The following is a 23475-nucleotide window of genomic DNA, read 5'->3' as shown; positions in this document are numbered from 1 at the left end:
TAGCCTATACTTTCCTGCTTTAAATCCTGGTGTTTGCCTTTCTTCCTTACCAATAATTGTTCTTTGTGTGTGTGTGTGTGTTTTTTTTTTCCAGAATAAATTACTTTCATCTGCAAAAACCTGTTCAGGAAGATACTCATTCTCCTCAATGATATTCTTAAATTCTTAATGATATCTGGGAAATCATGTGTTGCCTCTTGTTTGGCAGAAGCTGCTTCTTCTGTTATCTCTCTTTTTTTTTTTTTTTTTTTTTTTGAGATGGGAGTCTCACTGTGTCACCCAGGCTGGAGTGCGGTGGCACAGATATAGCTCACTGCAACCTCTGCCTCCTGGGCTCAACTGATCCTCACACCTCAGCCGATAGTTGGGACTATAGGCGCAGGCCACCACACCTGTCTAATTTTTTTTGGTATGTTTTAGAGAAACGGGGTCTTGCCATGTTGCCCAGGCTGGTCCTGAACTCCTGGAATTAAGTGAGCTGCCGGCCTTGGCCTCCCAAAGTGCTGGGATTATAGGCATGAGCCACCATGCTTGACCTTCTGGTATCTTGACATTTTTAAAGCCATACCTCTTTCTAAAATGATCAGACGATGCTTTGCTGGCATTAAATTCTCCAGCTTTAGATCTGTCACCTCCCTTTTGCTTTAAGGTATCATATAATGACTTAGCTTTTCTTTAATCATATTAGAGTCTGTAGGTATGCCTTTCTTATAACAATTTACCCACACAGAGGCTGCATTTTCAATACAAAATAAAAAGGTATTTCACAAAATGTTCGAGGTTTTTGGCCTTTTGGGATAGCTGCAGTGACGCTTCACGAATTTCCTTTTCTTTTTTGACAATGGTCCTCATATGCCAGATTCATTTATCTTGAAAAGGTGGGCAACTGCAGCTGAAGACCTCAACCTACTGTACATATCAAGCAAGTCAGCGCTTTTCTTTTAATGTCATAACTTTGCTTCTTGAGAACGCCTTCAGCATCACTAGTGCCACTTCCCATGGGTCTGTGCTGGTATTCAAGGTTTATGTTATTGCACGAAACACAATGAAAAATCTTCAAGAACTGCAAGATACAATTTTTTACTATGATAGCAACTTATTAGAGAGATGAACTGCTCATGCAGAAATGGTTAACATCACATGGCATTTTAAGTGGATACTCACACTTGAGCTCACTGCAATAGCAACAGAAGGTGGCTGTGAAATTATTATACTAGAGGTTTTTGCGGTTATGATTAATATTACATCTTTAACATTGTTTATGTTTCTCTCTCCTGTGAATGATGCTATGTATGTTATGGTAGTAAATGTTAAACTAAAATAAACTAGTATCTGCATATATTTTATGCATTCATGACATGCCTTTTTTGTTTTTTCAATATTGCTAGGCTACACAGTTCCTCTGCATGTATTTTTAAATTGTCAAAAATCTCTCAAAAATTTTCTAATGTTTATTGGAAAAATCCACATATAAGTAAGCCAGGCGCAGTGGCTCACGCCTGTAATCCCAGCACTTTGGGAAACCAAGGCAGGCGGATCACTTGAGCCCAGGAGTTTGAGACCAGCCTAGCCAACATGGCCAAAGTTTAGTTTCCAAACTTCTAATTAATATCTTACAGTATTATACTTAAAAATCAGCATCTATGCATACAATAGAAGTTTTAATCAGTATTCATTTAAGCTTAGTTGTCTGTTGCCTAATTTCCTCACTCTGAGTAGGATTCTTTCCCTTTGCTTATATGAGAAATTTCAAAACAAAGATTTGGAGGTAGCCCAGGCACTGTGGCTCATGCTTGTAACCTCACCACTTTGAGAGGCCGAAGTAGGCAGATTGCTTGAGCCCAGGAGTTCAAGACCAGCCCAGACGACATGGTGAAACCCCACGTCTACAAAACATACAAAAATTAGCCCGTGTGGTGGCACGCACTTATAGTCCCAGCTACTTGGGAGGCTGAGGTGGGAGTATAGTTTGAACCCAGGAGGTAGAGGCTGCAGTGAGCCGTGATCATGCCCTTGAACTCCAGCCTGGGTGGCACAGTGAGACCCTGTCTCAATCAATCAATCAATCAATTGGCAGATGGGGTGTGATTATTGTTAAACATTAGAGCCCTTTTTTTGTTTTTTCTTTTTGAGATGGAGTCTCTCTCTGGAGGCTCCCAGGCTGAAGTGCGGTGGCGCAATCTTTGCTCACTACAGCCTCCGCCTCTTGGGTTCAAGCAGTTTTCTCCTGCCTCAGCCTCCCGAGTAGCTGGAATTACAGGTGCCTGCCACCACGTCAAGCTAAGTTTTGTATTTTTAGTAGCGACAGAGTTTCACCATGTTGTCCAGGCTGGTCTTGAACTCCTGATCTCAGGTGATCTACCTGCCTAGGCCTCCCAAAGTGCTGGAATTACAGGCATGAGCCACCTTGCCCAGCCGGAGCCCTTGATTTTTAAAAAGTTTTATTGAGGTGCATACCATAAAATCAGTCAACTTAAAGTATACAATTCAGTGATTCTGTGCAACCATCGTCACATTCCATTTTAAACCATTTTTATCATCCCAACAAGAAACACTCATCAGCAGTGATTCCTCATTTATCTCCAACTCTTTCAGCCCTAGACAACCACCAATAGATTTGCCCTTTCTGGATATTACGTATAAATGGAATTATATACATGTTGCCTTTTTCACCTGGCTTCTTCAGTTTAGCATAATGTTTTCAAGGTTTATTCAGGTTGTAACATGTATCAGTACTTTTTTTTTCTTTTTATGGCTCATATTTCTTTGAATAGATACATTTGTTTACTCATTAACTGACAGATACTTGGATGTCTGCTTTTTAATGAATTTTAAATGAATTTTATATGAATAAGGCTACAATGACCACATGTGTACAGGTTTTTTTTTTCTTTCTTTCTCAACCCTCAGATGGTAAAAAGTATCATGTACAAGTTCTTTGTGAATACATGTTCTCAGTTCTCTTGGGTACATACCTAGAAGTGGAATTGGCTGGGTTATATGTTGACTGTGTTTAATCTTTTGAGGAACTATCAAGCTGTTTTCCAAAGCTGCTGCAACATTTTATATTCCCACCAGTATTGTATGAGGGTTCCAGTTTCTCCACATCCTTGCTTACACTTGTTACTGTCTTTTTGATTATAAGCAAGTAAGTGTGAAGTGGTAGCTCATTATAGTTTTGATTTGCATTTGCCTGATGGGTAATGATGTTGAGCTTGATTTGTAAAAGAAAAGCAGTAAGTTGGTTTCATTGAGAATATAAAAATGAACATGTTTGGTAGTTTCATGTAATTGCTTGGAGAGTTTTGCTGTATGTAAATTTGTTCTTTTTTCATCAGCTGTATTCCCTGAATGACTATAAACCACCCATTTCGAAAGCAAAAATGACCCAAATTACTAAGGCCGCCATCAAAGCTATTAAGGTGAGTAATAAATTTGACTCTTCTATTTTCAAAAGAAAAAACTATATTAATAGTTTGATGGGGGATAATTTTTATGGATTGTATGTTCTCTTTCACTTTACAGAGTTAACACGTGTTAATTGTGGAAAAACACAGAAAATCTGTCACCTGTAGACTTTCCCACCTAGAGATAAACATTTAATGTTTATTATTACGCTTTTTAAGAGACAGTGTCTTATTCTGTCACCCAGGCTGGACTGCAGTGCCACGATCATAGCTCACTGTGGCCTTGACCTCCTGGACTGAAGTGATCCTGTTGCCTCAGCCTCCCGAACATTTAACATTTCGATAAATGTTCTTCCTTAAGCATTCTTCCATAAATTTTTTGAAGCAGTCATTTTTCCTCACCTTTCTTAGACAGATAATATTTTGCATATATCCACATTATGGAGAATGTGTTTAACAGTGTCTTTTGCCACACTGACTTGACAGAACCTTGAAATTTGAGTGGTAAAAGGTTTCTATATATTGATATATTCATTTTTTCTTGTTGATTCTATTAATATTATAGATTTGAAGTTAGGCCATTAAGGAAAACAATTGTGACTCTTTGTATCAGGGATTTGAACTGTGGGAAATGGCCATAGACATTTAACCTTTGCTCTCATAAAGTAGGTTTTGAACCTATGTTAACTCATGAATACTTCTGAAAATCTTAGGAAAAGGTTGGATCCTCTCTAGAGAAATACACGTATGCACACAATTTTATAGGAACTTTTTGGCAGAAGGGTCTTTTCAAGCTCAGCCATAGATTTTTCCCCAAGAAGTTCTTGTGCCCGGGGCTGAGATTCCCTGAATTAGTAGGCCTCTTAAAATTGAGAATAAATGAGTACTTATTTCTAATTAAGTAGATACTAACCTATGAATATTCAGTGGTATGTTTTCCTGCCCTGAATTAAAATATTAACTGTAACCAAAAGCACCAACTATTTAAATTATCTTTTAAATAACAACAATGTGTTAGATTTAACAAATTTCCATTTACTAGTAATTACTAGTGGGAGAAAATTCAGATCATTAGTTGATTTTGCGGTTTTCTAGTGGCTAAAGCTTAGTTTTCAGACTTGTTAGTATCTTACATCTATAGTTAAAATCCATGTACTTACGTGACAGGAAATGAGAGAGAATGACAGTAGCTATAAGCACGTTGAAGCCAGAAAATCTTTCAAAGACATGATTTTTTAGAGTATTTGATAGGCTTACTATGGATTAATGTTATTGTCTTATACTTTATTCTACATTGTCTGATTTTTATGGTCATGATCATTTGAAACTATGCAAACGTGTATTTTTTTCTGTGACAATTAGTAATTGATGCACTTTTCATAGCTTGTTGAGCAGAGTACTTTCTTAATAGAGTTAATGAGGCATAGGTGCAAACAGTGTTTTCTATTTTCAGATGTCAGACGGGTCTGAGAGAAATTAAGTAATTTGCAGTAGTAGGAGTAACTATAGCTAGAATTTTAATCCAGAATTCTGTCAGTCAAGAGTCTAACTCTGGACACAGTGGCACACATTGTTAGTCCTAGCTACTGGGTAGGCTGAGGCAGGATGATCGCTTGAACCCAGGAATTTGAGGCCAGCCTGGGCAACATAGTGAGATCTTGGCTCTTAGTTTTTTTTTTTTTTTTAAAGAAGTAATGTTTTTTAAAGAGTCTAATCTTTATTATTATGATATATTTTACTGTTTTGACTTATTGTTTTTAATGTTTTGAATTTTGAAAAAATTTAAACGTAAGTTGCAAATTACTATGGTGAGCAGGACATATTCTTCCCTTTGATTTGCTGATTGTTAACATTTTGCTACACGTGGAAGTTAGTTTCAAACTTCATTCGTAATAACAATCCTTGATACATACTTGACTTTGAAACTCCTGAGAATAAAGACATTTTGCTAGGGAACCATAATACACCAATCACATGCAAAAAATTTCACTTTGATATAATTATCTAATATACAGTTCATCGTTACATTTTAATGTTGTTGCATTGTTGACTAGTAGCTGTTCCCATCAACCTTGCTCTTTCAGAATCCAGTCAAGATCACACATTATACTTATTTGTCCTGTCACCCAGCCGTTTTTTTTGTGACTTGACATTTTTGAAGAGTCTAGACCAGCTGTTTTTCACTACTTTCTTTAAATTGCATTTTGTGTGTGTGTGTATATATATATAGAAAACACTGCATTTTATTAATCAGATTTAAATGATACTGTGTTTCATATTGAAGTAAGTCATTGTTTTTTATATAGAAATGATTAATGAGTGATGGTTAACATTGCACTGTCTACAAAACCTCCCAGAAAACCTACTGTGGAAGAAGGCCTATGAGAATTAATAAACTTTCAGTTAAGATTTAGGAAGCAATTTTCTAATTGTGTATAGTAACTAGAAGCAAAGAACACTGTCAAGATGTCTTCCGGAAGAATTGTTCCTTCAATGTGTAGTTATTTAATATTTTGCATATTGATTTTTAAATGTTCAGGGGCCTGTAAAGAGCCTAATAACTTTAAGTAGTTGTTTTAGCTTTTTTACTTAAGTAACTTAAACCATTGAGTAAACTTACTTGATTGTAAGTAACTTTAGCCAAACTTAAACTTGTAGGTTTTGATTTGGTGAATATGAGTTCATGATGTTTTCCTTTATTTTTGTTATAAATACTGGATTTAGTGCTGAGGTTTAGTTGAATGTTCATATTTCTTCAGTCTAAGGGAATGTCCTTAAAATCCATAATTCATGAGAAGAAAAGTATAAAGACGGCCGGGCACAGCGGCTCACTCCTGTACTCCCAGCACTTTGGGAGGCCGAGGTGGGCGGATCACTTGAGGTCAAGAGTTGGAGACCAGCCTGGCCAACATGGCGAAACCTCATCTCTACTAAAAATACAAAAATTAGGCATAGTGGCTTGCTTCTGTAGTCCCAGCTACTTGGGAGGCTGAGGTGGTAGAATTGCTTGAACCCACGAGGTGGGGGTTGCAGTGAGCCGAGATTGTGCCACTGCACACCAGCAGGACAGAGTGAGACTATGTCTCCAAAACAAACAAAAAAAAGTATAAAGAGAAGCACAATTCAGATTCTTTAAACAGAAATAATACGCCAATATGGTATTGTTATTGTGGCATTAAAATTTATTAGGCACAAATTTTTTTTTTTTTTTTTTTTTTTGAGACGGAGTCTCGCTCTGTCGCCCAGGCTGGAGTGCAGTGGCCGGATCTCAGCTCACTGCAAGCTCTGCCTCCCAGATTTATGCCATTCTCCTGCCTCAGCCTCCTGAGTAGCTGGGACTACAGGCGCCCGCCACCTCGCCCGGCTAGTTTTTTGTATTTTTTAGTAGAGACGGGGTTTCACCGTGTTAGTCAGGATGGTCTTGATCTCCTAACCTCGTGATGCGCCCGTCTCGGCCTCCCAAAGTGCTGGGACTACAGGCTTGAGCCACCGCGCCCGGCCTACGCACAATTCTTTATGCTAATTTTATAATTTATTTCAAGTTTATTCATAGTGCTATATTTTATGAAACTTAAATCTTCTAAGTTTTCTTAAAAGTGATAGTGGCCCATTACTAATTTTTAATCTACATGTTCACTTCTGCTGATTCATTTTGTCTGATGCATTAGGATATTATACATTTCTATGTTTTATTTTGTATTCTTGTAGTTCATTTTCCAGGAGAAGCAGGAGATAAATGAAGTTGAAAACAACTACCTTACATACATTTATTAATGTTACTTGTAGTTATTTGATTTTTTGAATTTCCCTTGATTTAACTGATAATATTATATGAAATCTGTACTTTTCCTTTCGTGAATGTAAGAACATACACGCACCAGTATTTATGGCAAGTATTTTGCTGTCAACACAACTGTTTGTTAAAGTGTACTTTCAGAAGGTCTTCAATAGCATTATTTCATATCTATGGTAAGGTAATGCACTTTGGACATACTGATCATACATCTACTTCAGAGAAGCCTTTTACTAATTATATAGCACAGCTAGTTGCATATAAAGGTGAGTGACAAGAATGTCTCAGAATTCTTGGTTAATTGTTTTGATAGACCTTTGGAACATGTAAAACCTGTGGTTAGGAAATTTCAGTCTCCTCAAACTGATTTTAAAACCATACTTCATTTTTTTCCTCTTTTAGTTCTATAAACATGTGGTACAGAGTGTTGAGAAGTTTATTCAGAAAGTAAGTATATAATTTTCCATACATGTGCTATAATTATAGATTAATGCCTGTACTCTTCTCCTTTAGATCAAATACCCAAGTTTAAGTTGTTTTGATGGACTGTTAAAAAGTGATTCCAGTTATTTTATTTGCTAATTAAGAAATAAAATGAAAGTGCCTTTCATATAATTTTACTTAGGTTTGTATTCTGCCTATGTTCATGTGCCTAAATGTAAGCAGAGCCAGTTTGAGAATCAGTGTCATGTGGCATTAAGGATTCAGCAAGGTTGCAGTTTGTTTATGTTCTTCACCTGGGAGAAAGTGCGGGACTTGAAGTGAGATTTCAGTCATTCAACTGGCTAGGTAACTTTGAATAAGTCAGTTAGCCGTTATGTGATTCAGTTCCTTTTTCTTTTTTAAAATTCTTGTTTTCTCAATATTTAAAATATGGTATTGATAGGCTGTGCACAATGGCCCGCACCTGTAATCCCAGCACTTTGGGAGGCCAAGGTGGGTGGATCACTTGAGGCCAGGAGTTCAAGACCAGCCTGACCAAGATGACAAAACCCTGTCTTTACTAAAAGTACAAAAATTAGCTGACATGGTGGTGCATGCCTGTAATCCCAGCTACTTGGGGAGGCTGAGGCACAAGAATTGCTTGAACCCAGGAGGCAGAGGTTGTAGTGAGCTGGGATCACACCACTACACTCCAGCCTGGGGAACAGAGTGAGACCCTGTCTCAAAAAATGTGTTTGTGTATGTAGTATCGATAAAACATATTTGGGGATTAAGTGGTTTAGGTAACTTGAAGCTAAGATAAAGGGTTGAATAACAAGTATGCTGTTTGTTTCACTTAAAGTTGAAAAATGTTAGTGATTGGAACATTTTATTTGGTCTTACGCTTTTAAAAGCATTTCTCAGAGATTGTTGTTCTGATAAAAGATCTTTCTTTAAAAGTTTTAATGTCTGGTTTGTTTTTGGTTTTGTTTTGTTGTTGATTTTGTTTTGTTTGTTTTGTTTTGTTTTTTGGACGGAGTCTCACTCTGTCATCCAGGCTGAAGTGCAGTAGCATGATCTCGGCTCACTGCAACCTCTGTCTTCCGAGTTCGAGCTATTCTCTTGCCTCAGCCTCCCCTGTAGCTGGGATTACAGACATGCGCCACCATGCCCAGCTAATTTTTTTTGTATTTTTGATAGAGATGGGGTTTCACCATGTTGGCCAGGCTGGTCTTGAACTCCTGACCTCAAATGATCCATCCCTCTTGGCCTCTCAGAAGTGCTGGGATTACAGGCGTGAACCACAGTGCCCAGCCGAAAAGTTTTAATGTCTTACACTGTGCCTCATAAACTTTATAAGTAGGAATTTACCTAGGAATCTTGTTAAAAATGCCTGAGATTCTGCATTTGTAGCAGCTCCTAGATGATGTTTCTTCACAAGCCACAATTTGAGTTGTAAAGGTTTAAAAGGTAAAAGTGAATTTATGGATAAATGCTTGTTGACTGATTTCATTTGGGGTAGGGTACTTTGAATAAAACGTGTTAGAATCTTAGGAAGACCTGGAATGAGCAAAGTTATTCCATCGTGAGATAATTACAGTCATTCTGAAGAAGCCAGTCAGTCTATGGGGAAAAACTTAAATGCTTTGCTACTACCCTGTTTAAATCAGAGATCCAGCAACAGATTTGTGTAATGGTTAAAATAAGGTGTGTGTGTGTGTGTATATATATAAAAAAATATATATATATAAATATTTAAACTTTTACTTCTGAACTAATTATAGATTCACATGTCATTAAATCATAAGGAATAAATCATGTAGAGATCCCATGTGCCCCTCGCTCAGTTTCCCACTGTGGTGACGTTCTGTAGAATTGTAAAATACTGCAATCAGGACATGATACAGTCACCTATTGACACTAACCTTACTCAGATTTTAATTGTCTTACCTGCACTCATTTGTATATGTATGCATTTAATCATATATATAGATTCATACAAACATCACCATAGTCAAGATACAGAACAGTTTCTTCACCACTAGGATGCCTTGTGTTTCCCTTTTATATACTCTATAGTCACACTGGACTCACCTCCTCCTCCCCCCCATCCCTAATCCCTAAGGCCTGGCAGTCATTAACCTCTTCTCTTTCTCTATTTTGCATTTCAAAATGTTATATAAATGGAATCATACAAAATGTAACCTTTTGAGATTGCCTGGTTTTGCCCACGTAATTCTTTTGAAATCTATTGTTGCATGTATCAAATAGTTCCTTCCTTTTTTATTTAAAAATTTTACTTTAAGTTCTGGTATACAAGTGCAAAACATGTAGGTTTGTTACATAGGTATGCCTGTGCCATGGTGGTTTGCTGTACCTATTAACTCATCATCTAGGTTTTAATCCCCACATACATTAGCTGTTTGTCCTAATGCTGTCCCCCCACCTCGCCCCCCACCCCCAGGTGGCCCTGGTGTGCTTTGTTCCCCTCCCTGTGTCCACGCGTTCTCATGGTTCAACTCCCACTTACGAGTGAGAACATGGGATCTTTGGTTTTCTGTTCTGTGTTAGTTGGCTGAGGATGATGGCTTCCAGCTTCATCCATGTCCCTGCGAAGTACATGATCTCATTCCTTTTTATGTCTGCATAGTATTCCATGGTGTATATGTACCACATTTTCTTTATCCAGTCTATCATTGATGGGCATTTGGGTTGATTCCATGTCTTTGCTACTGTGGATAGTGCTGTGGTAAACATACGTGTGCATGCGTCTTCATGGTAGAATAATTTCTATTCCTTTGGGTATATACCAAGTAATGGGATTGCTGGGTCAAATGGTATTTCTGGTTCTAGATTCTTGAGGAATTGCCACACTGTCTTCCACAATGGTTGAACTAATTTGCATTCCCACCAAGAGTATAGAAGTGTTCTGTTTCTCCACAGCCTCACCAGCATTGGTTGTTCCTTGACTTTTAAGTAATCACCATTCTGACTGGCATGAGACTATATCTCATTGTGGTTTTGCCCCCGAAACTCCTTAAACTGATAAGCAACCTCAGCAGAGTCTCAGGATGCAAAAATCACAAGTATTCCTATACATCAACAATATGCACCAAGCAGAGAGTCAAATTATGAATGAACTCCCATTCACAGTTGCTACAAAGAGAATAAAATACCTAGGAATATAGCTAACAAGGAGTGTGAAGGACCTCTTCAAGGAGATCTACAAACCACTGCCCAAGGAAATCAGAGAGGACACAAATGGAAAAACATTCTGTCCTCATGGATGGGAAGAATCAATACCGTGAACATGACCATACTGCCCAAAGTAATTTATAGATTAAATGCTATTCCCACAAACTACCATTGACATTTTTCACAGAATTAGAAAAAACTACTTTATGGAATAGGAAAAGGGCCTATATAGTCAAGACAATCCTAAGCAAAAAGAACAAAGCTGGAGGCATCATGCTACCTGAGTTCAAACTAGACTACAAGGCTACAGTAACCAGAAAAGACATATAGTTCCTTCCTTTTTATTTCTGAGTAGTATTTCAGGGTGTGAATTTACCACAGTTTAATCATTCACTTATTGGGGTTCATCTGGATTGTTTCTAGTTTTTGGTTATTATGAATAAAGCTGCTAGGAACACTTGTATACCCAGAGTTTTTTTGTGTGTGAGTGTAAGTTTCATTTCTTTGGGATAGTAAGTACATGTCTCCATTTTATAAGAAACTAACAAACTGTTTTCCAAGATGGCCGTACCATTTTATATTCTCTTCATATAGCATAAATTGTATAAAGGAGAAGTGTGGCTGCAGTTTGGTCATATATTATCCATGAACCCATGTTTTAGTCATGAAAGATTTATGCAGTAATAGATGACGGTAAATGAAAAATTAACAGTAAATATGATTTCCTTTAGGCCAAGAAAACTACTCTAAAGAATACTCTGGCCTCTGGCCTTGTCCTAATTGATTTTGCCAAAAATCAGTTCATATGCTGATTGTGTCTTAGCTTTATAAGACAGAAACACCTGGGCACTCTGGCTCATGCCTGCAATCTAGCAGTTTGGGAGAGGCCAAGGCTGGTGGATTGCTTGAGCTCAGGCGTTTGAGACCAGCCTGGGCAAACACGGCAAAACCCTGTCCCAGCCTAAAAACTACAAAAAGTAATTGGGCAAAGTGGCAAGTGCCCGTGTTCCTAGCTGCTTATGTGGGTGGGGTGGAAGGATTGCTTGAGGCTTGAGTTCAGGAGGAGGTTGAGGCTGTAGTGAACCATCATTGTGCCACTGCACTCTAGCCTGGGCAACAAAGCAAAAGCTTGTCCAAAAAAAAAAAAAAAAAAAAAAAAAAACAAGAAACAAAAAAAACAAAACGAGGACGACAGCAGCAGCAAAGGCTGGAGTTACAAACAGATAAGGAAACTTTAGAAGACACGTTTTAGAACTTCTGTTTTCATGCTGTGTTCTCTAGAGGGACAGAACTAATAGGATATGTGTATATATACACACGTATACAGGGTACGTATAGATATAACTAATAGGATATATGTGTGCGTGTATGTATATATGCGTATACACACAGGGAAGTTTAAGTATTAAGTATTAACTTACACGATCACAAGGTCCCACAGCAGGCTGTCTGTAAGCTTGAGGAGCAAGGACAGTCTGAATCTCAAAACTGAAGAACTTGGAGTCCAGTGTTCGAGGGCAGGAAGCGTCCAGCACGAGAGAAAGATGTAGGCTCGGAGGCTAGGCCATTCTCTCCTTTTCATATTTTTCTGCCTGCTCTATACTTGATGGCAGCTGATTAGATGGTGCCCATCCAGATTAAAGGTGGGTTTGCCTTCCCCAGCTCACTGGGAACATTTAACTCAAATGTTATTCTCCTTTGGCAGCACCCTCACAGACACACCCAGGATCAATACTTTGTATCCTTCAGTCCAGTCAAGTTGACACTCAGTGTTAACCATCATAGATCCCTATATTTGCATTATAAATAACTAACTTACCTTAGTTGTCTTGAATCCTAAAGGCAATAAATTTTTTTTTGAGCCAGAGCCCTCATGATTTGGTGACTTTTCTACCATCCATAGCTAACCATTCTGTTCTCATTTGCTAGTTTGAAATGTGAAAATGAAATCCTCAGCTCTGTTCCAAAAATATGTAGAGTTTACCCAACTCTTTTTGTCTGTATGAAATCCCCTGCCTTTTTTGCGTGAATACGACAAACAAATCTGTCCACTAGATTCAGAATAAGTTTGAATATTATCATTCAGAACTATTTATTCTGAAAAAATCTAGATGCTTTGTTATAGTGAAATACATTCTATGGTACTGTGGCTACTCTTAGATACGGTGAAGTCGAAAATAAATTTCATCTTTCTGGCTCTGAAAATGGTCTGTAGATGAGTTACTGTTGCCTTAATCTGTAAGTTTTTGGCTATCATTACCTTCTTCACATTTCCTGTGCTGCATACTTAGTAAGAGCAAGAAATGTGGCTTATTTGTGGTGATTTTCAGGTTACATTTACTTTGTAAATAATAAATGAAAAGATGGTGCTAAACTGTCTAAAGATTATCATCATGAAAGTTTTTTGTTTTCTAGAAACTTGATCTGGTAACTTTATGTACATGGTTGTTATGGTGGTTGATATTTTGCAGTGGATATGTATTTTTCAGTGAAGCCAAACATTTATGCTTCTGGTCTTTGATATTTTTCCAGAGGAAGGATTGAGTCCACATTGAAAGATGGCTGAGCTAGGCGTGGTGGCTCACGCCTATAATCCCAGCACTTTGGGAGGTCAAGGTGGGCAGATCACCTGAGAGGCCAGGAGTTTGAGACCAACCTGGCCAAAATGGTGAAATCCCGTCTCTACTAATACAAAAAGTTGGCAGGCGTGGTAGTACACGCCTGTAATCCTATCTTCTCAGGAGGCTGAGGCAGGAGAATTGCTTGAACCCACGAAGCAGAGGTTGCAGTGAGCTGAGATCGTGCCACTGCACTCCAGCCTGGGTGACAGAGTGAGACTCCGTCTCAAAAAAATAAAAGAAAAAGAAAGATGGCTGTTATATTTACTTACCTCTGGTGTCTTGAGATATATATATATCTTTTTTCATGTAGGGTGCAGTATTCTGTAACTGGACTTTTATCATAAGTGTACCTTTACCCTTGGAGGTAGGATACAAAAAGATTTTTGTACATGGGCACAAACAGTTTGAAAGGAGTATATTTCCAGATTCTCACTTTTTCATATGTACTTTTATTAAAGCTCCTTTTCCCTAGGATATTTTAGATCAACGTAAGTTCCACACTTCTTAAATTTACGTTTCAAATATATCTTAAGCTTATCATTCTTAGTCATTATGATTAGAGAAACTTTTGCTTCTTGCTTTATTTAAGAAACCAGGGATGTTTATATAATTACAGTCACTCGTCCGTATCTGTGGGTTCCAACTCATGGGCTCAGCCTATTGGGATCAAAATTTGGGGAAAAAATAGTCCACGAAATTCCAGAAAGCAAAGCTTGAATTTCCTGTACGCTGAGTACAATGTGAATGAAGCGATGTGTAGGCGTTGTATTAGGTATTCAAAGTAATCTAGAGTTGATTTAAAAGTATATGGGATGATGTCCGTAGGTTATATGCAAATACTGCCCATTTTATATAAGGGACTTGAGCATCCTTGGATTTTGATATCTGCAGGGGTCTTGGAACCAGTCCCCCAAGGCTACTGAGGGACAACTGTATTTCTTTTTATTGTGAAATTTCTATGTACATCTGTAGAAAAGTACAGAAAACAATATATACAGCCAAATTTTTATAAAGAGAAGACCTATGTAACTCTCACTTATTTCAAGAAGTAGAACTTTGAAGCCCACAAGCCCCAAGTACGTCTTCCTAATCATGTCTTGCACACCCCCTACCCAGGTAACCACAGTTTGACTTTTGTGTCACATCCTTGCTTGACATTATAGTTTTACTTTGTATAAAATGAATTCTTAAAGTGGTTTAATGTATTTTAAATTCTTAAATGTAATCCTATGGTATGTATTCTTTTTATACAGTTCTCCTAGTCAACATCATGTGTCTAGGATTCATCCTTGTGTGTAGCAGTATTTATTACTATCTGTTGCTGTATATTTTCCATTATGTGAATAGACAGCAGCTTGCCCACATCTCCTGTTGACACTGTGTGTGTTTTCTAGTTTTTGCAATTCTGTACAGTATTGCTGTGAACAGTGTAATATTTACATATGTAGGATTATAAGTATCCTGATACAGCTTGCATTTCTGTAGGAGTGGAATTGCTGGTTACAGGGTATGCATTTCTTCACCGTGGCTAGATAATACTAAATTAGTTTTACTATGATTGTGCTAATTTACATTCCTCCTCATGGTGCATGGGTTTGTGTTGCTTCCCATTTTTGTCAGCACTTGGTATTGTTAGATTTAAATTTTTCTAATCTATCGAGCCATCTTTCTTACATGCCACACCATTAGTATTATTCAGTGCTTTGCAGGTATAGCCACATGCTTCTGTTTCTACCACTCTAGCTTTGTTGTCTTTAAATTAATATCACCTTTTAGTACCTGCAGGCGGGAGCACAAATTCTAAAAATAGGATAATTATTTAAGGTGTATTTGTATATTGCAAAGTGTATGGTCCAACTTACTTAGAAGGTTCTTTGACAAATAACCATAACAGATGTTAACCTGCAGATGATAACTTGGATGACAAAATGAAAAATCATGGAAATATACTTAAGGGTGCATTCTCCCTATTCGTTCTTATCTTTCTCCCCCTAAAAAGGCTATTTCTCTATAAAACAAGAAATTGGAAATTACTAGAATATAGTTGAAAAATGGTGTATCTATAAAAACTTAATATGATATGCTTTAGAAAGTTATTTACAGTAAAAATACCTTATGCCATTGTGTAACTGCCCAGTGGGTTCACCTTACCTGCTGCCTAGACAGAGCCAATTTATCAAGACAGGAGAATTGCAGTGGAGAAAGAGCAATTCACGCAAAGCCGGCTGTGCAGGAGACTGGAGTTTTATTGTTATTCAAATCAGTCTCCAAGAGCATTCGGGGATGGGGGATTGGAGTTTTTAAAGATAATTTGGTGGGTAGGGGCTCAGGAAGTGGGGAGTGCTGTTGGTCAGGTTGCAGATGGAATCATAGGGAGGTCGAAGTGAGGTTTTCTTACTGTCTTCTCTTCCTGGGTGGGATCGCAGAACTGGTTGAGCCAGATTACCAGTCTGGGTAATGTCAGCTGATCCATCCAGTGAAAGGTCTGCAAAATGTCTCAAGCACTGATCTTAGGTTTTATGATAGTGATGTTATACTCAGGAGCAATTTGGGGAGGTTCAGACGCTGCGTGACCCTAAACTGTAATTTCTAATCTTGTAGCTAATTTGTTAGTCTTACAAAGGCAGACTGTAACCCAGGCAAGAAGAGGGTCTTTTTGGGAAAAGACTATTATTAAATATTAATTTTGTTTCTGAATCAAACCATAAACTAAATCCCCTCCCAATGTTATTTCGGCCCAGGCCCAGGAATGACAAGGACAGCTTAAAAGTTAGAAGCAAGATGGAGTTGGTTAGGTCTGCTCGCTTTCACTGTCGTAACTTCCAGAGTTAAAATTTTTGCAAAGGCGGTTTCAATTAGAGAGTCTTAGGAATTCTTGTTTTGAGTCTAATGGTATTTAAAGAGGAAAATTTTAAAATATTGCAGATTTCTTTGTCTTGATTCTTCTCTCAGGTTTCTAGTTGATGACTTAGCCAGGTTTTCCAAGTATTAAAATTATTTAAAATATTAAATCATACTAAATAGTTTTTTTGCCATTTTATGTAGCAAAAATGCCTAATCTACCAATGAAGGAAATTCTGTCCCACAAAATGTTAACGTCTGTGTATCTAAAGATACTGCGCAGAAAGCTTGCAAGTAAAAGGATTCTTCATTGTGCTTGCCTAACTACATAGGCTAAAAAAGCTTATGTTCAGAAAGTAGGGGAGGCAGGGCACGGTGGCTCGTGCCTGTATTCCTAGCACTTTGGGAGATCTAGTCAGGAGGATTGCTTGAGCCCAGGGGTTTGAGACTAGCCTGGACAACATGGTGAAACCAAGTCTCTTCCAAAAAAACATACAGGAATTAGCACTGTGCACCTGTTGTCCCAGCTATTTGGAAGGCTGAGATGGAAGTTCATTTGAGCCTGGGAGGTCGGTGTTGCAGTGAGCCATGATGGCACCACTGCATTCCAGGCTGGATGACACATGATAGATCCCCAGAATTATAGATGTCATGTTTGGGAAATAAATGGAAACTTTGGCCTCTGTATTTACAATTTTATAATTTGCCATTTGGCATTGTTCTTTTCATTTGTATAGGAACCCTTTTGTTGTGTGTTCCAGATGAAGTCTGAGGCATGTTGGCAGTGTGTTTGCTAGAGCCCTTCTTTCCTGAATTTGCTTCTTTCTTCCATGTAGCTTTTCACAATGATTAAACAAATTTTAAAAATTATAATGGTACCTTATTTATCATTTTATGTCATTGAATCTATGTAGTACTATTTTAGAACTTCTGAATGTATAGAGTAGTCAGAGTAGATTCTTTAAAATGCCATTCCAGAAACTGACGATACTGGAGTAGTCAATGTGTGAATATTCATTACCTCAGCATAGGCAGTGTCTTTGTATTTACACAGGATTTATGATGATTTTTGTCTATCAAGAATTTTACCTTTTCGTTTCCTTCCCTTTTCATTGTTCTTTTTTCATCAGTGTAAACCAGAATACAAAGTACCTGGACTTTATGTTATTGACTCCATTGTGCGACAATCCAGACATCAGTTTGGTCAAGAAAAGGATGTGTTTGCACCCAGATTTAGTAATAACATCATTAGCACTTTCCAGAATTTATATCGTTGCCCTGGGGATGACAAGGTATGCTGCTGATTTTTTTGTTTGTTTGTTTTAAAGTAGATAACAGTACCCTCTTGGTCTTAATTAGTCTTCATATTATCTTAGTACAGTCATGTGCCACATAATGATGTTTCAGTGACAGACCGCATATACAGTGGTGGTCTCCTAAGATGATAATACTGTATTTTTATTTTACCATTTCTCATTTATGTACACAAATACCATTGTGTTAAAAATACCTGCAGTATGCAGTACAGTGACATGCTGTACATGTTTGTAGTCTAGGAGCAATAGAATGTGACGTATAGTCTAGGTGTGTAGTAGGCTGTACCGTCTAGGTTTGTGTAAGTACACATCACACAATGATGAAATCTGCTAATGATACCATTTCTCAGAACATATCCTTGTCATTAAGTGGCACAGGACTGTATATATCTTTATGTTCTCATTTGCTCTTAGTTATTTCAGATGTGAATATTTAATTATTACAGTGTCCATGTTCCATTTTGTTCTTTGAATTTCTTAGAGAGTACAGAAAGATGTAGCAGATTTGCTACTTTTTAATTTATTGAAGCAATTGGTGTTAAATAAAATGGCTAAAATAAGCTTTTGCAATTACATGAAACTTATTCACACGCAGACAGTTCGGAATTATTTGACATGAGTTGATACTTAACTGCATATTAAAATTCTTCTATTATGGTAGAATTTTGTTAATCACACTACTAAGTCTGGTATGTGTAAGATCTAAATGTGTAAATATTCTATAAATAGCAAGTAAAAAGAAAGCTTTGGATCATGAGCAGGCATGAAAAGGAGTTGCTTATCCTTTTACTTGCTCTGAGAGGTTAGCTTATTTATTTTGGATGTTGATTTGGAAATTGAGGTGTGCTTTTTCTGACAGGGTTGATTGCATTGTTGATTAAGTATGGAAAGATGAGAATAGATGAAGATTGATGTTTGTTTTATGGAAGAACCACAGAACTTCAAAGCTCACCACAAATGGTTCACCTTTATATTGAGTATAACAAGATTAAGTAGTTATTTTTCATAACTATTATATAGTCTTGAATCAGAAAAAAATCTTGTTATAATGGATAGCTATGGAGATAAATTTATTTTTTTTTTTGAGACGGAGTCTTGCTCTTATCACCCAGGCTGGAGTGCAATGGCATGATCTTGGCTCACTGCAACCTCTGCCTCCTGGGTTCAAGTGATTCTCCTGCCTCAGCCTCCTGAGTAACTGGAATTACAGGCGCCTGCCACCACACTCTGCTAGTTGTCTTTTGTATTTTTAGTAGAGATGGGGTTTCGCCATGTTGGCCAGGCTGGTGTCAAACTCCTGACCTTGTGATCCGCCCACCGTGACCTCCCAAAACGTTGGTATTACAGGTGTGAGCCACCGCGCCCAGCTGGAGATAAATTTATTATGCTATATTCTTTGTGAACTATTCTTGGATATACTCCTCGAGACAGAAAGTTTTCGATTTTTCTTTTTAATTACCTTAGTACTTTAATAATTCTGTGCAGACAAAAGAATGCTTCTACTTTTTAAAATTTTATTTGTTTTGAGACGGAGTCTCACTCTGTCACCCAGGCTGGAGTGCAGTTGCGTGATCTCGGCTCACTGCAAGCTCCATCTCCCGGGTTCACGCCGTTCTCCTGCCTCAGCCTCCTGAGTAGCTGGGACTATAAGCGTCCGCCACCACGCCCAGCTAATTTTTTGTATTTTTAGTGGAGATGGGGTTTCACCTTGTTAGCCAGGATGGTCTCGATCTCCTGACCTCGTGATCCATCCACCTTGGCCTCTGAAAGTGCTGGGATTGTAGGCGTGAGCCACCGCGCCTGACCTAGAATGCTTCCAATTTTAAGTGACCTGTCATAATTGATTTTTAAAATAGGTACCTTAGACTCCTACTTGAAGTAATGTACTAATCTGAAATTTTATACATATATTTTTTTAGAAGTCACTTTACTTTGATTTAGAAATTTCACTAGTTTGGACTTGGATTTCAGTCAGCTCTGATGATTAAATCTTTCTTGAATGTGTAGATTTCATAATATAATATCTCATACTAGGGCTTATGGAACAGGGCTTTCTTTTAACCATAGGGGGAGAGTATAGATTAACATTGCAATCTCAGTCATAAATGAGGGACATTGTATGTAGATATATAGAATGATAGTGGTTAGGTGCTGGCCAATTTTAAAGTATATGATGGGTGGCTTGGAAACTGAAAGATTTTTATATAAAGCAGAAGAATATAAGGCATTTTCCAAGTGCTCATGTTTTAGAGTGGAGAAATAGTCAAATCAGAAAGTGTGAAGCAGTCTCTGTAATTTTCTTATGCCTCATTTGAAATACACACATTCACACATTAATATAGTTTGGACATAGTTTTAAAATATGTCACCGTAGTATTATGAGGGATTTAAAGATGAACGAGATCTTTATTCTGAAAATTGCTGTTTTACTTTGTAAAACATATACATTTAACAGAATGTTTTTTTTTTGTACTTGATTTTAGCCTCTGTCATTTTTTTTTTTTCCTAATGGAATAAGTGGCATCACAATAGTAGTAACTAGGTCTTAGTACTTGTTTGCAGAATAGTTATGTGCTAAACAGTTGTGAATCAGAGTGTTTGGTGATTGGTGATAGTATCAATAAAATAGTTACTACATAATAGTACATAATTGTGAATCAGATTGTTTGGTGATAGTATCAAAATAGTTATTACATAATAACTGTTATGCTTTTATTAGTGATAATATGAATTCAGGATATTGTTACTCTTGACGTGTGTGCTCTGAGTGAAATGTTTATTTTCAGAAGCAAGGTATAGATGGAACTGCTGATCCTTCTTATAAAATACTGTAGAACATCTTGAGACATTATTTTTCACTGGGCATATTTTTCTGCCTGTAAGTTTGAAACTTTCAGGATATGTAAAACTTTAATACAACCAAGGGAGACATATAAGTAGGAATTTTTCTAGTTACCAAGTTTTCTCTAAATACTGCTAATTATGTTACTAGATTTCAGAATTAACCAAGAAATAGAAGTCACTAATAACTAGTCTTTTCAAGTTTATGATATGCAGAGTATAACAAGAGACAGGCAGTAGGTAAATAGAATTTCCCAACGAAATAGATTTTCATATGAAATGACTGAGATTAGGGTATAAGTAATTAAATAGAAGTACATTATAGTATTGCTATAAGAAGAGCTGTAACTAACAAAGCGTATATCTCCCTCCCAAGGTGCTCAAAATTTGAGAGTGGCTAGACATTTAAAATACTAGCCAGCTTAAACAGTCTAATACAGTTTGGAGATTGAGAAAAGGGACCTGAGAATCCTTCTGGTATACTGTCTTATTTTATAAATGAGGATACTAAGGTTTTTTTTGTTTTTTTTTTTTAATGTTGGTTGAGACCAAGATCAGCAGCAACGTTATATAGATCATAAATATTTCATGAATTTTATAGCAGCTGCATAAATATTATATGACTGACTGGAACCTTACAAAAAATACGAAGAACTCTGACTATTTGAGTAATCCAGAAAGAGGTTGACACTAAAACAAAAATGTGATTTATTTGGTGGTAAAATGATTAGAGTGTGGGTTGGGATGGGCATTGTTGAGACTCTTTATGAGGAATATAAAATAGGATGCAGTGCTGTGGTTCAGGGGCATATCAAGAAGAGAAAATGAGATGGTTCAAGATGTCAAAGTCTGCTTGCCAGAGTAGCAAGCACGTTTTTTATGTTTGGTTTTTTTTTAATTTACAAAATGGTAAAGGACTCAAATTTTAGGAATGAAATAATGTAGAACATTATTCATACGGAGCATGATTCATCATTCTGAGGGCCAGATTAAGTAATGCCAGTATGACACTGACGTTCTGCAAGGGGAAAGGGAACAGGAAAGAATAAATAAAAGAGGGAATGAAGAGAGAAGAAATGGTTAAGCTTCATATTCTGTCTGTACAGAAGTTTGTCCATCTCTGGTTCAAAGTGTCAGTAGGGAATTAGCATTCATGGCAGGATGCTCAAAAAAGGAAGTAATTTGATTAAATTCTTCCATGAGGAAATGCCCTCTCCTCAAGTAGTTTGTAAAATGAAACTTTTTGAAAGTCACATTAGATAAGGAGTTTGTACTACAAGTTACCTGTTTGTTCAAAAGTTAGACATTGTGTAAGACAAAGTTAAAATCAACTATAAATATAACGTTAGTACTGAGATGAATCCTGGCTCACCCTCAGAATACTTAAGACAGGTCTTCAGCCAGTGTTACCATCCATATCATTAGAAGTGACATAAGAGAGGAAGCCTAGATGTCATCTCTGCCTTCAACTAAATGGAACTTTCATTTAATTTGCATGTCTATCAGCATTAACATGTTTTTAAGCACCTTAAGGTAGCAAATGCAAAATGATAGAAACATAGAATTTTAGGGCTAGAAAGTACCATTGAGGTATTGTTAATTTCTCCTTTCCATCCAGGGCCCAGATAGCCTCTATGAAATGACTGTACTAAGGTTTTGAGAGCAAAAAACAAAATGTCATGTTTCTTTTTTTCTCTAGAGTAAAATAGTGAGAGTACTAAACTTATGGCAGAAGAATAATGTATTTAAGAGTGAGATTATTCAGCCTCTTTTGGATATGGCAGCTGGGATTCCACCTCCTGTTGTCACACCTGTTTTGGCCAGCACTACCACTGCTATGAGCAATACTCCAGGTATGTTGCTTTATTATAGATTTGTTGTCTAAATATTCTACTCATACTTTTTGGATGACTGTTCATGTAAAAAATAATTCGACAGTGCAGGAAAATTTGTCCAGCATTAGATAATTGAAAGAAAATATTTGTAGAGAAAAATAAAATTAGATATTATATTTGTATGTAATTATTTCTAAAATGTAGAAAACTAATTTTCTTTTAATTCACAGAAACATAAATACAATGAACCTTAGAAATTTGGTGTGTCAGTTAGGTTTTTCCTGATTTAGGTTGTCTGTAACTTCTTATACTTGGATTTGTATCAACTTGGTATTTATAGGATACTAGAGGGATTTAATATTTTTTAAAGAAACCCTGAAATAATTATTTAACAAAACCAAAATTTCAAAATCATGTTCTCTTGAGGCATTTAAATGACTATGATAAAAGTTTTTATCATAGTTCCAGCCCTGCGCAGTGACTAACACCTGTAATCCTAGCACTTTGGGAGGCCGAGGCAGGCAGATCGCCTCAGGTCAGGAGTTGGAGACTAGCCTGGCCAATATGGTGAAACTCTGTCTATATTAAAAATAAAAAAAATTAGCTGGGTGTGGTAGCAGGCGCCTCTAATCCAAACTACTGGGGAGGCTGAGGCAGGAGAATCACTTGAACCCAGGAGGTGGAGGTTGCAGCGAGGCGAGATCGCGCCGTTGTACTCCAGCCTGGGCAACAAGAGTGAAACTCTGACTCAAAAAAAAAAAAAATTTTTTTTTTTAAAATCATAGTTAATTAAATTGGTTAGCATTTCGTATATATTTTGTGTGTGTGTGTGTGTGTGTGAACAAAAATTGATGTATTGTTTATTGAGACCTTGTGCTGTCACCCAGGCTGGTGTGCAGTAGTGTGATCATAGCTCACTGCAGCTTCAACCTCCTGGGCTCTAGTGATCCTCCCATCTCAGCCTCCTAAGTAGGTAGGACTACAGGCATGCACTACCATGCCTGGCTAATTTTTTGTTGTTGTTGTTGGAGATGGAGTTTTGGTGTGTTGCCCAGGCTGGTCTCGAGCTGCAGGGCTCAAGCGGTCCTCTTGCCTTGGGCTCTGAAAGCATTGGGATTACAGGCGTGAACCACCGTACCTGGCCCAAACATGGTTTTATGTTATGTATACTTATCATAAAAATTTTTTATTGAAGATTGTATT

At 37.3% G+C, this 23475-nt stretch overlaps 1 protein-coding gene across 11 annotated transcripts in view; it reads left to right on the top strand.

Annotated features, from left to right (window-relative positions):
- The window catches only part of SCAF8 (SR-related CTD associated factor 8), a 227983-nt gene that overhangs the window by 34773 nt on the left and 169735 nt on the right, over window positions 1–23475 (top strand). For all 11 annotated transcript variants that reach the window (XR_007724857.1, XR_007724859.1, XR_007724858.1 and 8 more), the window contains 4 exons: window positions 3339–3422; window positions 7603–7647; window positions 17411–17572; window positions 22137–22290. Coding sequence is in view for 6 of the 11 variants with exons in the window: in XM_050786783.1 (XP_050642740.1) it covers window positions 3339–3422; window positions 7603–7647; window positions 17411–17572; window positions 22137–22290 (445 nt within the window). In the remaining 5 variants the exon portion in view is untranslated. The remainder of the gene's footprint in view (window positions 1–3338; window positions 3423–7602; window positions 7648–17410; window positions 17573–22136; window positions 22291–23475) is intronic.

This window comes from Macaca thibetana, chromosome 4 (assembly GCF_024542745.1).
Source record: "Macaca thibetana thibetana isolate TM-01 chromosome 4, ASM2454274v1, whole genome shotgun sequence".
NCBI classification, from domain to species: Eukaryota; Metazoa; Chordata; class Mammalia; order Primates; family Cercopithecidae; genus Macaca; species Macaca thibetana.
Note: the sequence above shows the minus strand (reverse complement) of the source record. Positions and strands in the feature narration are given on the sequence as shown.